At 35.7% G+C, this 17,481-nt stretch overlaps 1 protein-coding gene across 1 annotated transcript in view; it reads left to right on the plus strand.

The window, feature by feature from the left end:
• The window catches only part of LOC136032317 (trypsin-1-like), a 251,733-nt gene that overhangs the window by 229,931 nt on the left and 4,321 nt on the right, over positions 1 to 17,481 (plus strand). The window contains exons 2-4 of the mRNA XM_065712619.1: positions 8,646 to 8,868; positions 12,520 to 12,781; positions 14,704 to 14,853. Of these exons, the coding sequence (XP_065568691.1) occupies positions 8,646 to 8,868; positions 12,520 to 12,781; positions 14,704 to 14,853 (635 nt within the window). The remainder of the gene's footprint in view (positions 1 to 8,645; positions 8,869 to 12,519; positions 12,782 to 14,703; positions 14,854 to 17,481) is intronic.

Here is a 17,481-nt window from a genome sequence, read left to right on the forward strand (position 1 = left end):
GTCTTCTGGCAAAAAATACGAAATTCCCAATTTTTGTAGATTGGACCTTGAAATTTTTTCTATAGGGTTCTCTGATACGCTGAATGCGATGGTGTGATTTTTGGTGTGATTTATCATATGACTTTTAGGGGGTGTTTCTTCCTATTTTCCAAAGTAAGGAAAATTTTCTCAGGCTCGTAACTTTTGATGACAAATATTAAATTTGATGAAACTTATATATTTAAAATCAGTATAAAAATACGATTCCTTTGATATATCTTTGGGTCGCTCCTTACTACAGTTAGTTACCACGAACTGTTTGAAAGAAACGCCGATTGTAGGCCTATAAAATATACGAACATTTTTTTTTTAATCTAAAGTTGTAGGATATTCGTCCATTTTAGTTCCACGGGATCTAATTTTATTCCTAATAGTACCGTATCTTAGAACATTTTGGTTTTTCCCCATCATCTCATATAGTTGATGATTTATAGCTCGTTCATAAATGACTGATTACCCCGGTTTGGAACCGGGGTAATCATATACTTTGCTTTACGAAGTAATGCATATACTATTAAATTAATGTCATTTAAAGTGATACGTTCCTGAAGGTACATAATGAACATTGGGCACCCTTGCCCTGGGGTCATAAATACAGGTAAGGGAAGGGAGGAAGCAAACCCCTTAGGGGTATTTAATAAATTTTTTAAACTACTTATATTTATATACTATTAGTCAAAAACAAGAGCTAAGAGCTCAAATGGCACTTGTGACGAGGTCAAGAAGAGCCAAGAGCCAAAAGCTCATATGATTTGAGCTCTAGCAAAATTCTACAAATCAATAGATTGCTTTAAAAGTAAAATTAGAGGCTTAATGCCTGTCAGGATTTAAAATAAGAGCTATGAGATACAAGATCCTTCTAAATATCAAAATTCATTAAGATCCGATCGCCCACTCGTAAGTTAAAAATACCTCAATTTTTCCAATTTTCCCTCTCCCTTCAGCCCCCCAGATGATCGATCGGGAAAAACAACTGTAACAAGTCAATTAGTGCAGCTCCCTAACATGCCTACCAATTTTCATCGTCCTAGCCCGTCCAGAAGCACTAAACTCACCAAAGCACCGAACCATACCACCTATCTCCCCTCGAAAAAGCGGATCCAATCCGGTTACGCCAATTGCGTATCTACGGCGTTTATAAGCGTTTTCCAAGATTTCCAGATCCCCCCTCTAACTCTCCCCCCCCCCGCCCAATGTCAAAAGATCTGGTGGGGATTTGAAAGAAGAGCTCTGAGACCTGAGTTTCTTCTAATTATAAAATTTTATTAAGATTTGGTAACCCATTCTTAAGTTAAAAACACCTTAATTTTTCTAATTTTTCCAAATTAACAACTTCCAGCTCCCCCAAAGAGAACGGATCCGTACCAATAATTTCAATCTCGTATCTATAGCTTGTGCTTATTCTTCCCATCAAGTTTCATCCCGATCTCTCCACTCTAAACCTTTTCCAAGATTTCCAGTTTCCAAGGTTTCTGTTTCTCCCTCCAACCCTCTATGTCCTTGGATCCAATTCGAATTGAAAATGGATTATCTGAGACATAAGATTCTTCTATACATTTAGTTTCATTAAGATCCGATCACCCATTCGTAAGATACCTCGATTTTCACGTTTTCCAAGAATTCCGGTTTTCCCCTCCAGCTCCCTTCAATGTCACCGGATCTGGTCGGAATTTAAAATGAGAGTTTTAAAGCACAAGATCCTTCTAAATATCAAATTTCATTAGGATCTGGACACCCGTTTGCAAGTTACAAATACCTCATTTTTTCTAATTTTACCAAATAACCCCCCCCCCCCCCTAACTCCACCAAAGAGAGCGGATTCGAGCCAGTTATGTCAGTCACTTATCTTGGACTTGTGCTTATTCTTTCCACCAAGTTTCATCCTGGTCTCTCCGCTTTAAGCGTTTTCCAAGATTTCCGCCCCCCCCCTAATGACACTGGATCTGGTAGGGATTTAAAATCAGAGATCTGAGTTTCGAGGTCCTTCTAAATATGAAATTTCATTAAGGTACGATCACTCTTTCATAAGTTAAAATACCTAATTTTTTCTATTTTTTTAGAATTAACCCTCCCCCCAACTCCCCCAAAGAGAGCAGATCCGTTCCGGCTATGTCAATCCCTTTTCTAGGACTTGTACTTATTTTTACCACCAAGTTTTATCCCGAACCCTATATTCTAAGCGTTTTCCAAGATTTTAGGTCTCCCCCCAACTTCCTCTTCACCGGATCCGGTCGGGATTTAAAATAAAAGCTCTGAGACATGATATCCTTCCAAATATCAAATTTCAATAAGATCCAATCTCTCCTTCGTAAGTTGAAAATACCTCATTTTTTAATTTTTCAGAATTAACCCTCCTCCTCCCAACTCCCCCGAAGAGAGTAGATCCGTTCCAGTTACCTCAATCTCATATCTAGGACTTACGATTATTTTTACCACCAAGTTTCATTCCGATCCCCCCACTCTAAGCGTTTTCCATGATTTTAGGTTTCCCCTCCCATCTTCCCCCCAATGTCACCAGATCCGGTCGGAATTTAAAATAAGAGCTATGAGACACGATATCTTTCCAAACATAAAATTTCATTGATATTTGATGACTCTTTCCTAAGTTAAAAATACCTTATTTTTTCAAAATTTTCAGAATTAACCCCCCCCCCCCAAATCCCCCAAAGAGAGTCAATCCAGTCCGGTTACGTCAATCACGTATCTACGATATTTGCTTATTCTACCCACCAAGTTTCATCCCGATCTCTTCACTCTAGTCATTTTCCAAGATTTTCGGTTTCCCCCTCCACCTCCGCCTAATCTCACCGGATCTGGTCGGGATTCGTAATAAGAGTGCTGAAGCACAAGATCCTTCTAAATATCAAGTTTCATTAAAATCTGACCCCCCGTCCATAAATTACAAATACTTCATTTTTCTAGTTTTTCCGAATTACCCCCTCCCCTCCCCCCAACTCTCCCAAAGAGTTCGGACGCGGTCAAGTTATGTCAGTCACGTATCTTGGATGTGTGCTTATTCTTCCCACCAAATTTCATCCTCACCTCTCCACTCTGATTGTTTTCCAAGATTTCTGGTCCCCCCCACCAACTCCCCCCAATGAAACTGGATTCAGCCTGATCTAAAATAAAAGATCTGAGTTGCAACATCCTTCTAAATATGAGATTTCATTAAGATTCGATCACTCTTTCGTAACTTAAAAACACTTCATTTTTTCGAATTAACCGTCCCTCCACTCCCCCCCCCCCAGACGGTCGAATCGGAAAATGACTGTTTCTAATTTAATCTCGTCTGGTACTGATTTTTCTCATTTCTCAGAATTAATCCTCCCCCCAACTTCTCCAAAGAAAGCGGACCCGTTCCGAATATGTCAATCACGTATCTAGGATTTGTGCTCATTTTTACCACCAAGTTTCATCCCGGTCTTTTTTTCAAATTAACCGACTCCCCACTCCCCCCAGATGATCGAATTGGGGAAACGACTATTTTTAATTTAATCTACTCTGGTTCTTGATACGCCTGCCAAATTTCATCGTCCTAGCTTATCTGGAAGTGCCTAAACTAGTAAAACAGGGAAAGACAGACAGACAGACCGACAGAATTTATGATCACTATATGTCACTTCGTAAATACAAAGTGCCACAAAAGCTAGTTAGTACCAGAGAAATTTACGAAACTTTTCCTAAGACCTTTTAAGCCCTGAAAGCAAGAGATAAATTAGGGTCTAACTCGGTGTCTTCAATTATCGCCCCGATATACGAACAATTAGCTACAACTGAAGCCCAGCTGGAGAAAATAAAAAGTCATCTGCTGGAAAATATAACCAATCAAACATTTCGTGGTAACGAACTGTAGTAAGGAGCGACCCGGCTCAATAGTAACCGAAACTCTAAAAGATGGAATTTTGATACCAATAGTTACATCAAAAGAATTACATTTTAATGCTGATTTTAAATATATAAATTTCATCAAGACCAGTTATACCCATCGAAAGTTACGAGCCTGAGAAAATTTGCCTCATTTTAGAAAATAGGGGGAAACACCCCCTAAAAGTCATAAAATATTAACGTAGAACCTTATTGTTACCTTATTGTTCCCGTTACCTTATTGTAGAAGTTCCAAGCTCCTATCTACAAAAATGTGGAATTTCGCATTTTTTGCCAGAAGACAGATCACGGATGCGTGTTTATTTGTTGTTTTTTTTTGTTTGTTGTTTTCCCAGGGGTGATCTTATCGACTGAGTGGTCCTAGAATGTTGCGAGAGGGCTCATTCCAACGGAAATTAAAAGTTCTAGTGCTATTTTTAAGTGACCGAAAAAATTGGAGGGCACCTAGGCCCCCTCTCACGCTAATTTTTCCCCAAAAGTCACCGGATCAAAATTCTGAGATAGCCATTTTATTCACCATAGTCGAAAAACCTAATAACTATGTCTTTAGGGACGACTCACTCCCCCGCAGTCACCGTGGGAGGGGCTGCAAGTCACAAACTTTGACCTGTGTTTACATATAGTAATGGTTACTGGGAAGTGTATAGACGTTTTCAGGGAGATTTTTTTTGTTTAGGGGGGATAGTTGAGGGGGGTTACTTGGGAGGATGTTTCCATGGAGAAACTTCATGTTTCCATGGGGAAACTCATGGGGGAAGAGAATTTCAATGAAGGGGGCGCAGGATTTTCTAGCATTATTTGAAAAAACAATGAAAAAATAAATATGAAAATTTCTTTTCAACTGAAAGTAATGAGCAGCATTAAAACTTAAAACAAACAAAAATTATTACGCATATGAGGGGTTTACCTTCTCGTTATACCTCACTCTTTACGCTAAAGTATTTTTAGTAGTTTCACTATTTATTCTACGGCCTTTGTGATTCAGAGGTCATTCTTAAGGAATTGGGACAAAATTTGAGCTTTAGTGCAAAGAGCGAGGTATCGACGAGGGTTGAACCCCCTCATATACGCAATAAAAACATACGAATATATAAGTTCGTTACGTAAGTTAATTTGTAAGTTACGTATATTTTTTACCAATGAAGACGTTTGTAAAAAATTAAAAGTTCTAGTTGCTTTTTTAAGCAATCAAAAACTTGGAGGGCAACTAGGCCTCCTCCCTCGCTCCTTTTTCTCAAAGTCTTCCGATAATTGCAATTAATTAATATGCAAATTTCGTTTTAATTATTTATGTGCGGAGAGCCAAGATCAAAACATTCATTAATTCAAAAACGTCCAGAAATTAAATAAAAAAAACAAGTTTTTTTTTAAATGAAAGTAAGGAGCAACATTAAAATTTAAAACGAACAGAAATTACTCCGTATATGAAAGGGGCTTTTCCTCCTCAACGCCCCGCTCTTTACGCTAAAGTTTCTTACTGTTTTAAAATAGAGTTAAGAGAAAGAGTCAGTTACTGAAAAGTGCAATGACCGAAATTCATTGAACAAAGAAGGTTCTGAACTGATAATCAGCCAGGTTTATGATTCAATCACGCTCGAGTTTAATCCAAAGTTTGCAAAAATTGAGCAGGCTCTACTAGGTAGTCTGAGATTTCAAATTGAAAATTTGGAGGAGACAATTAGTCGAATAGAAAAAAAGCTTGATAATTATGATCAAGAGTCCATGCTTGATAGCCTTGTATTTCATGGGGTAAAGTATTTACCTGGTGTAGACACTCATACGACAATATCTAACATTATAGATATCAAAATGTCTGTGCTGGGCCCTTTACTTTATTTAGTTTACGTGAACATGATGCGCGTTTATCTAAAGGATACATATATTACTAACATTATTGCTAACAAAATTTGCAAAATCCCCAGATAATTTGATAGCAAAAGCTCATATTACTCTCAAAAGATTAGAGATGTTTACAAGTTTAAGTTTGCTGTGTGTGAATGTAAAGAAAATTTTTTACTGACATTCTTTAGAGTGGGTGATTCTGTTGATGTAAGTAGTAAAGTTCTATTTGGTGAAAAGCCTATTTTACAAGTTATATCACTGCGGTAATTCGGCTTCCATATTGATTCTAATCTATCGTGGAAGCATCATAGCGACATTATCTCCACCAAAGTTACACGTGGAGTTGGCATCCTCAAAAGATTGAAGCATATTCTGTCGGAACGTATTCTTCGCACGATATATTTTGCTATAATCTACCCATATATCATACGGATGTTTAGTCTAGAGAAGCAATTTTTATGTTAATTACAAGCTAAATGGCTTTCTCATAGTTTTGATCGGACGATTTCGCTAAAAAAAGGGGTGGGAGAGGAGGCCTAGTTACCTCCCAATTTTTGGTTACTTAAAAATACAACTAGATTTGTTTTATTTTTTTTACAAACGTTTTTGTTAGTAATACATACGTACCTTAAAAATTAGCTTATGTAACGAAGTTATATATTTGTGTATTTTTATTACGTTCATAGGGGGGTTTGCCCCCTCGTCAATACCTCGTTCTTTACACTAAAGCTTGAATTTTGTCCCAAATCTTTCAGAATGACCCTTGAATCACAAAGGCCGTAGAATAACTAGTTAGAGTTACTAAAAATACTTTAGCGTAAAGAGCAAGGTATTTTGGAAGAGACAAACCCCCTTATATACGTAATATTTATGTTCGTTTTAAGTTTTAATGTTGATCATTACTTCCAGTTGAAAAAAAAATTTCTCATTGTCTTTTTATAAATGATGCTAGAAAATCCTGCGACCCCTTCATGGAAATTCTCTTCCCTCATAAAAAATTGCTCCATGGAAAGATCCTCCCACGTAACCTGCCCCCCCCCACGTCCCACCCTAACCCCAACACAAGAAATTCCCCCTGAAACGTCTGGACACTTCATAATTAACAACTACTATGTGTAAACAATGGTCAAAGTTTATAAGTTGCCGCCCCTCCCCCGGGAATTGTGGTGGATTTAGTCATCCCCAAAGACATAGTTATTAGGTTTTTGACTAAGTTAAACAGAATGGCTATGTCAAAATTTTGATCCGGTGACCATGGAGAAAAATGAGAGTTGGAGGGGGCCAGGGTGCCCTCCAATTTTTTGGTCACTTAAAAAGGACACTAGAACTTTTAATTTACGTTAGAATGAACCCTCTTGCGACATTCTAGGACAACTAGGTCGATACGATCATCCCTGAGGAAAAAAACAACAAAAAAAAACCAAAAAAATACGTACCCGCTATCTGTCTTCTGGCAAAAATACAAAATTCCACCTTTTGTATGATAGGGGCTTGAAACTTCTACAGTAGGGTTCTCGGATACGCTGACTCTGATGGTGTGATTTTGTTAAGATTCTGTGACTTTTAGAGGGTATTTCCGCCTATTTCCTAAAATAAGGCACATTTTCTCAGGCTCGTAACTTTTGACCGGTAAGACTAAACTTGATGAAACTTATATATTTAAAATCAGCATTAAAATGCAATGCTTTTGACGTAACTATTTGTATCAAAACTTCGTTTTTTAGAGTTTTGGTTACTATTGAGCCTGGTTGCTCCTTACTACAGTTTGTTACCAAGAACTGTTTGAAAATGTAACTTGTAACTGAATAAAAGTAATATATTCTACTATAACGTTGAGATAGAACTTAACAATGTCTCAGGTTTTCCTCTCCCCTTTTTTGTTCTTGTTTTTTTTCTGATCATTGTGAAAATTTAAATGCCAAACTGTTATCTGACTTCTAACCAACCAAATTCCAATGATCAGCTGTTACCAATTAGACATGTGAAAAATTTAAATTCCCTTTAAATCCGGTCGTAATATTCAAGGAAGTCAACAGTCTTTAAATATTCTGGTACAACCCTCAAGAGAGCAATTAAGCCAATGAGAAAGGAGGAAATCTCGGTACGTATTTCAATGCTATCTTAATAGAATTCGCTTTCAACCTAGGAGATTGACCTTAAGAGAGGAGCTGTCACCGCGTAGCACCCATATTACTGGCTTATTCCAAAAATACTAATAGGGAACGGTAGATCAGGAGTTGTTTTAAACACCCCGTTCACCCACTAAGGTTCCTTCTATATTTATCTGAAATGTCATACGGAGTTTTAAAATTTTGTTATAAGAAGCCCTATTTGAGGCTTCAGGCATACTCCTGACAAGCTAAACAATAATCCACCAGCCCTCCTCTGCAATAGCAAATCCAAAATTAATAAGCACTGAATATAATTTTATTTTCGTTCTAGTGGAACTTTTCATGATATTGTAAGCCATTGGCTTGTTACTATCAACTCTGGGAGGGGGGGGGGGGGGGTACGTATCCGTGACCATCTTACTTGGGAAAAATTCAAAATTTCGTATTTTTGTAGATGTGGTATTAAAACCTTCTCTAATATTCGAAATTTGATGGTTTAATTTCCATCCAAGTCAGTCGTTTTCGGAGGGTATTTTCCTCCTTGTTCAAAAATCAAGGAAAATTTCCCTGGGTCGTAAATTTTGCCACCTAGCTTCAAACTCAAAATCTCCTGAATATTTCCATTTCGATGTTTATACTCTCACCAAAAACTATTTTTTAGAGCTTCAGTTACTGTTAGTGCGAGTCGTTCTTTACTTAAAGTTTGTTACCGTGTCGAATAGACTTGATTTAATGCTAAGGATTCAAACTGCCCATATATCTTTCCAGGCGAGAATTATGTAATCCCACGTCTTCCCTTGAGCTTTATGCTTCGTCGTGGAGTAAGCCTTGTTCCAGAATCGAAGATTGTTGGTGGTGATCCAGTCAATAAGGGAGACGTCCCCTGGCAAGTTTCTCTCCAGCGAGTTGGCTCCTTTGGTAATTCTCACTTCTGCGGTGGCTCCATCTTGGATGCTGACACAATTTTGACTGCAGCTCATTGTACTGATGGGTATGTGTTAATCTTATTTTCACAACCACACAATAAACGGTGAATAGCATCATTTGATGGCGCCATCAACTGTATTCATGTACATCAACATATCATGTAGCCATGATTTGTATGTTGACGTAGCCATCAACGTAATTTCATGTACAAATTTTTGTTATATCACGTTTGAAATCAGATGGTAAACAAGAATCAAAGAAAGTCATTATCTTTTACCTCAGTTGAGGAGTGTTGCTCCTCAGTTCTAAATTAATCTTCTAGCTGTTAAAACAAAGCCCGCAGTGTTGCTCCTCAGTTCTAAATTAATCTTTTAATTGTTAAAGCAAAGCCGTGAGTGTTGCTCCTCAGTTCCAAATTAATCTTTAACTGTTAAAGCAAAGCCCTTTAAAATTGCCACACAAGTATATAATAAAAACACAATTAGAGAAGGAATCATAGTTATCGCCAGTTCACTTATAAAACGTGTTATATTAAATTTCTAGCTATTTATTATTACATTTATCCAGGTATGCGCTCAAGGAATGAAATCCCCGTGATAATAGCACATATGCGTTAGCCTAGGTGACATTTTGCTACAATGATTTGTTATATTCTATATCCGATATGCTAGGCAGTCGTGATATACCTGCCATAACAGAAGAAAAAAGTACAAGATTATGAGCAAGTGAAAACCGGAAGAAAAAAAGAAGAATCGATAATTTGCTTTTACTGGTGGTATTTGTATAAGAGAAAAACCTTTTTGGTTTAAACCAATTTATCATATAATATTGAGACAAGGCAATAACAAAAGGGAAGTTCCTTTTTCTTATGATGGCTCATATAACGTTTTTTAGTGTGCCACTGATTGTATTCTCTTAATTTTTGTTTTCAATTTGAGTCTAGTGAGATTTTTCACTCGAGTATTGAATTTCTGGGCACTACTGATTAAAATTATCAAATAAAGTTAATTTCTTTGTCTCCTCCCCATTTTTTTATTATTTTCTCCTCTGAGAAAATTAGTTTTAGCCATATGCCCCTGGAAAACTCCCCCAGAAAATTCACTTTTCTGCAACATTATCCCGATAAAATTTCCCCCGTGGAATATTTTCCCGGAAAATCCTCTGAAAACATCCCCTCCTGTAGGAAATCCCCCCCCTCCCTGGAAAAAACATCCTGCGAAAATTTTTCCCTGAAAATGTTTCTCTGTGGAAATTCTCCCCACACTCAAAATTGAGCAACCAAGATGTATAATATCCTAAAGTGATTATTTTTACAGTTTGGTTCCTTAATTCTTTTTTTCTTGCTTGGGGGGAAGGAGTTATCATAGCAGGGTAATATAAAGGTTAAATAAAGGATATGATCATATGAAAAATGTGGTAACTGCAGAAGAGTTGCCTGAGGATGGAAGTGCAAAGAGATAAAAAATGGGACAAAGAAATGCGATTAATCACTTCCCATGGACTTGTTCTGGTGTTGATAAGGGACGCTTAAAAAAAAAAAAAAATAAAACAAAATCAATAAATTTCCATAACATTGAGTCAAGGTGAAAATCAGAACCAAGAAAAATGAAGATGAACCTAATCTCTACTTCAAACAGGCAAACAGACCAGTTTCTCTAACCTTTACCTTACCGACCCTGATAACTCAACACCCGACATGAAAAGAAGAAAATTAAAAAGAACTAAAATAATAAATCCTATAGAGTAATCTCTACCATATATTCTCCATGTATTTTGGAATAATGGCAGAATACTCCATAATCTTTTCTTTTCTGTATTCTTTTATTTGCTTTAATTTCCATTTGATAGCTGATTGTTCCCTGTAGGAAGATTTTTCAAAGGGGACAAGGGGAAAATTTTCTGAAGAGATTTTCGCAGGAGGGGAGGGGGGTTCAGCAGGAGAATTTACGGGGGAAAACTTTCCAGGAAGGTTGGGTAATTTCCAGGTGAGGATGTCCCAGACCTTGGAAAAAATATCTACTTGCAGACCTGAACAGATTCTCAGTTTTTAATTTCCTTGCGTTTACATTCGGTAAAAACTTGACATGAAATTTATACTAACATAAAAATTATGCGAACACGAAATTTATCTGTTCCCTTCGGTGCTAAGGCATGAAAATGTAGGGAGGGTATAGCACGGATGTTTCATGTTTATTTGATTATGGTACGATAAAAATTATTTATCAAGATCTAGAGAGGGAGGGGTTTGTCGTTTTTCTATTTTCCAATAATAATACCAAAAAGGGTACTTTTCGAAATCTGTGGAGACGATCTGATGTTTCTATCAATTTTTAAACTAAAAGTACCAAAAAAGGCATTTCTCAAGAGTCTTTGGAATGAAAAAAATCTATGGAAAAATTTTTCCATTCCAACTGGCGTCTTTGAGCGTTCTGTCATTACCTTTGAGCTGTATGGACGTTACTAATGATACTAATTAGTAACTGTTATTAATGTTACTAATGATAAAGCCCTAATTTAGTCAGGTTGTCCCTCCGCTTGATCAACTATAAATCTTCTTCCTCCGCTGATGAGACTCCTCTTTCCAGTTGATATTCCAATTTTAGTCTGAAATCTATTCACTTGACCCCCCCCCTTGCTGAAGTAAAATGCAATAGAGAACTGATAATCTTCTGAAGGGTTTCAATGAAAGTACTGCAGACTCGAGTTTCAAAGAGTGAAACCTTCAATGAAGTTTGGTAAAAGATTTTCGTATGTAAAAGAAAATTGTTGAGGGAATTAGCTATTCATCTTCAGATAAACTTTGCAATGTTTGTGTTTTACCTTCCACAGGTTTCTGATATGGCATCTTTCTGCAGTCTTACAATTCTAGTTTTTTAACATAAGACGACCTCTTCAGCACCACTTAATATCCATGATTCAGCATCACTCATATACGGAATTCCACTTTTTTTTTTAAAGATTCGCGTTATATTTTTACTTAGATCTAAAAATTTAATGATGACAAACTTGAAAAAACAACTTGAGAAAATGGACTATTTTCCTATTTTTAAGTAAGTATAGATCACTCTCTAAAAAAGGCTAAGTAACATCCTAATTCGGACTTGAAAAACTTATAGATCTGAAAGCTCTTCCCCAAGCTGTAGGCTTGTATAGAAAAACAACAGAAAATGTTTAGGAGGAAACATAAGCCTTTAAGTATTTATCTAGCGTAAAACCAATAAAATATTCTAGTTATTTAGAATTTAAAATAAAAAGAAAGTATTCATAACCATTGGATATTCAATTAATTCTATTAGTGTACGAGCCATTCGATGAGTTTTCATATTTTACCAAAAGTTCTTTTAACTCTTCTGGAATAGCACATAGACTATAAGAGCCAGGGGCAAATTTCCAGCATTTTCATTGGGGGGCAAGAGGGGTCCTTACCTAGATAGTCAAGGAGTATGGGATATATGATAATTTTTCTTCACATTATTGGGAGGGACAGATTTAAAAAATTTGGTATGTTGTGTTTTCTTTTTAAGTAAAATTTGCTAGTGGTGGAGAATCAGAGGATTGCAGCTGTCTGTCATTAGAATTAATGAGTTTTCCCCTGGTGTTTGTGTCCACAAATACTTTACTTCGTAATTAGTGGTAAATAAGCCAAGTCAAGGTTAAAGTTTTTTTTGGAATTGGAATTCAATATACCAGAGAAATATTTCCTTATTTATTACAGAGAAACCCCTAGCCGAATTGTGGTTGTTGCTGGTGATCACATCCTTAGTACCGAAGATGGTGATGAACAAGTAATTGAAGTTGCTTCAATTAATGAAAACCCTGATTACAACTCTCGTACTTTTGAAAATGATGTTTGTGTCCTGAAGCTATCCAGCAGCATTAACCTTGGTGGGAATGTTCAGGCGGTGAACCTTCCTGCTCCGATGTCTGATGTTGATGCTGGGGTCATGGTCTCTGTATCTGGATGGGGTACTACCTCTGTAAGTTTTAATATTTTGTTTAAAAAAGAATCTCCTCTAGCATGTTTAGTAGACTACCAAAGTAAATATTAAAAAACACTATATAAGTCAGCTAAGATGTTAAGGCTCCCATATTTCATTAAGGAATAACCTGTAAAACAAAGGAGAAAAATTTAGTTATAAACAAATGAAAAAAAGTTCAGTTAAATAAACAAATACACAAACAAACCTAAACAAATGAAGAATTCATCTTTTGGTTCATTCACATCAGCAATGTCTTCCCAGACCAAAGAAGTTATGTGCAAAGTGAAATAAATTTGGACGAAGTTTATTCTTTCTCTTTGCCTAAGAAAAACGTAAATTTTTGATACGATGGATTGAGTACTATTGGTTGGATTAAGGAGACTTTTTATTATTATATGTCAAAAAATTTATGCAAATAACAGTATATGGAATAATAGTGTATAGCACCCAGCAATAAAACACTGAAACGTAGCCTATGCAGCTTGCGCTATGAGGTAAAAAAAAAAAGGTATTCAGTTAATTTATCAGTTAATTAATTGCAAGATACACTTTCAGCACTTCTATACGGTTTTACTGAATTTTTACTGAATTTTATACACTGAGCTATTTTTAATAATTTTTGAGCAGTTTTTTGAGCAATGTTTTTGATGTCGTAATATCCTTTAAGCTCTAATTGTCTTTTTTTGCATTCTTTGAAGACAAATATCTTAATTCTCTAAGGCCAAGAATATGAATTGGAAAGCTAAACAACTTCTTAATTGTCTAGCCTTAGCAGAAATTAAAGGTATATTAAAATAATTAAATTACGTGAAATAAATATGGCAGATAATCATATTTATGTTGAGAATCCAAGAAACTTTTTCTTATGTTTATAATTTTTTTTGTTTTTAAAGAAAAGCTAATTCCCTATCATATAATTTTAGTTTTCCAACCCTCCACAAACTTTATGCATGCTTTACCTGACTATCTAGAGATTTTCATGTTCAACAGGGACAAGAATCATTCATACAGAAGCTTATGCAGCGAATGGAGGGGGATAACATATAAGAGAAACTAAGTTTTCAAAATACTAAAAACCCAAAATACTACGATTCAAAATCCTAAGATCCTGATTTTGGTGAGATCTGGACAATCCTGAAGAAAGACGTGGGCTGAATGGACTAAAAGACTACGGAGCTGAATCAGAAAAAGACACACAAGTTTTCCTGAAGGAAAACTTCATTCAATCAATGAAGCTGAGTAGTCGATAATTGTACGTCCATAGTATAGATTATAATAAAACATAAATTTTTGTATCCAAAAATGGCTATAAATGCGATATACTTTTTTGTATGCTTATAACTCATGTAGCTAATTCTTAGTCCATCTGCCATAATCAACTGATTTTAGGTATGTGTAAGTAGCCTAAAATACAGTGAAAATACACCATAATGAAACATAAAGAAAAAGGAAAAGCTGGTAATTATGCCTTCTATGGGACGCAAATAAAATGTGAAAGTGTGACTTTTTTACTTGTTATTAACAAGGTTAGAATATTATAGCTAAAAAAATTTAACTTTTGTTATATGTCCGGTTAAAATATAAAAGGGAATACCACTTTGATTAAAAAGTGTTATGTCATTTTTACTCGCTCAAAATTTTACTTAGGAACAAGAGGTAAACACAGCAATGGCTAATGGGCTTATTTGGCTTCAAGTTCTGACAAACGTTTTACCAATAATGTGATTGAACTTCTAGAATATGTCACAAGAATCAACCAGTGAAACCAAAACCTGCTCTTTGAATCAAAGATATGGAAAATGTTTTTATTTTACTCAATGAAATGTGTGTTTACAATCTCTGCTACAATTGAAATCATCTTAATTCCTATCATTTAAATGACTTAAGATCTTCTCATACCAAGTATTTTCTTTCCACAGTCTGGTGGGTCTCTTTCCGATGTTCTTCGATCTGTTGATGTTCCCGTCGTTAGCGACGATGACTGCCGCGGAGCTTATGGAGCAAACGATGTTACCGACAGCATGATCTGTGCAGGTGATCTCGACAATGGTGGAGTTGACTCCTGCCAGGTATGCAGTTCGAAAAGAGAGAAAAATCTTTTTCTGTTCTAATCTATTAATAGATTTTCTCTATAGAAAATCTATTTCAGAATAGATGTAAATTTCTCTACTTCTGCAGTTTTATTCGTAGTTTACATCTTCAGAATATTTGTCCACCAACGATTTAGTCGACACATCTTCTACCCTTCCTAAAACCGCGCTGTTCTTCTCTTAAAACTTTATTTACAGTATCTCTAAGTGTAAAAAGTATCATCATACTAAGTAATTTGTTACCTACAGAAACCAGGATAATGCCTCTATATTTGCTCTTATTATACTACATACTGCACTATATATTACATTTGCTATTATCAGCTTTCTTATATAATGGTTTAAATAAAGTTTTCCTAAAATCTTTTTCTGAAAAAAAAAAATTGTTATTTGTTAATGTATCCCAAACTTTGCAACCTTTATATCTCAAATCTCATTCGCGACACTATCAACATTCGAGGCCTAATTGTTTTAATCCTTTTAGCATTATATTCAATTTCAAATTGTCAAAAAATATTCATTCTTTTTTCTGTCATTTCCTACATCTTTATCCTAGTTTAACAAGTCATAAAAAATTTTACCCACCCCTTTTTAATACTTTCCTAATAACTAACTGAGGATCTGTACCTATTTTTAGCTGAGAAACAGTTTAGGCTGACAACCTCCTCTCAATGTCTTAAAACACCAAAATAATATCGTACTCACTGCATCTTTCAGATCCTCTGCAATTTTATTTACTGACTCCATTTTACAGCTCCTTAATTCACACTTTAATGCTTCCTCCACTTTGTTTTTTTCCTAAAAATACAGCTCATAAACTCCTTTTACAAACCCCTCCTCTCTCCCAACTCATAAATTCTTGTCCGAGAGTCTATCAACGTCTCAACTTCTCGTAAAGTTGTTACCCTTCCTAAATTTCAATTTTAAACTAACTTTAGGTAACTAGATGGTGTTCTTTACTTCTGACACCAATAAAAGCACTCCTATATATCCCTGTGTCTTATGTCGATTATGGAAGTCCCCGATTTTCAATAATGTAATCAATAATGTTGACCGTCTTAGACACCATCTATCCCAATCCCTATCAACCTGGGCACTAAAGTCCCCCAATAAAATACCATATTGATGTTTTGGGATCCTGTCCGTGTGCTCATATAACTATATGTAAAATCCATCGAATTCATTACAATCTCTGTCAGTCGATTCTACAGGGTCAAATACCACCATGACTGATTGCTTGCACTCTTTGGTCATAAAACGAGTAACTTTAGTTTTATCATTAATACCTACTCAACCTAGTTGCTTACTTATTCATCATGAAACCTATTCCCTTCCTTTTTCTCCCCATCCTTCCCACATTTATAAATACATTCTGTATCATCAAATTCCATGTTTTCTAGCCATTTACATGAGTTTACAAACTCCTAATAAGCCTGTCCAAGACTTTTGGTTTTGTCATTCAAAATGTCAAAACAATTGTTGTATTTTAACATTGTGACGCTACAAGTAGCAACTGCCTAATATTTGAATCATTGAAATACTTAAGACCTTTGGCTTTAATTCAGTGGCATTGGAATATAACTATGAAGGTGTACCGTGTCCCCTTTCCAATAGTGATTGCCACTTCTTTCGTGGGGCTGCCCATATTCAAGGAAAGAGCTTTCTTGAATACAGTAAGAGTTTCTTACTGTTTTAAAAAGTAGAGTTAAGAGAAATAGTCAAACTTTAGCCTAAAGAGCGGGGCGTTGAGGAGGAAAAGCCCCTTTCATATACGGAGTAATTTCTGTTCGTTTTAAGTTTGAATGTTGCTCCTTACTTTCATTTAAAAAAACGTGTTTTTTTTTATTTAATTTCTGGACGTTTTAGAATTAATGCAAGTTTTGATCTTGGCTCTCCGCACATAAATAATTAAAACAAAATTTGCATATTAATTAATTGCAATTAATCGGAAGATTTTGAGAAAAAAGGAGTGAGGGAGGAGGCCTAGTTCCCCTCCAATTTTTTGATTACTTAAAAAGGCAACTAGAACTTTTAATTTTTTACAAACGTTTTCATTGGTAAAAATTGTACCTAACTTACGAATTAACTTACGTAACGAACTTCTATATTCGTATGTTTTTATTGCGTATATGAGGGGGTTCAACCCTCGTCGATACCTCGCTCTTTACACTAAAGCTTAATGTCCCAATTCCTTAAGAATGACCTCTGAATCACAAATGCTGTAGAGTAAATAGTTGAAATTACTAAAAATACTTTAGCGTAAAGAGTGAATCATAACGAGGAGTTAAACCCCTCATATGCGTAATAATCTCTGTTCGTTTCAAGTTTTAATGCTGCTCCTTACTTTCAGTAGAAAAAACTTTTTTATTTATTTTTCCACTGTTTTTTTCAAATAATGCTAGAAAATCCTGCGACCCCCTTAATTGAAATTCTCTTCTCCCAATAGAATTTCCCCCATGTAAATATCCTCTCACGTAACCCCCCCCTCAACTCTCCCCCCTAAACCAAAAAAATCCACCTGAAAACATCTGTACACTTCCCAGTAACCATTACTATATGTAAACACAGGTCAAAGTTTTATGGTGAATAAAATGGCTAGCTCAGAAT

This window comes from Artemia franciscana, chromosome 10, assembly GCF_032884065.1.
Source record: "Artemia franciscana chromosome 10, ASM3288406v1, whole genome shotgun sequence".
NCBI classification, from domain to species: domain Eukaryota; kingdom Metazoa; phylum Arthropoda; class Branchiopoda; order Anostraca; family Artemiidae; genus Artemia; species Artemia franciscana.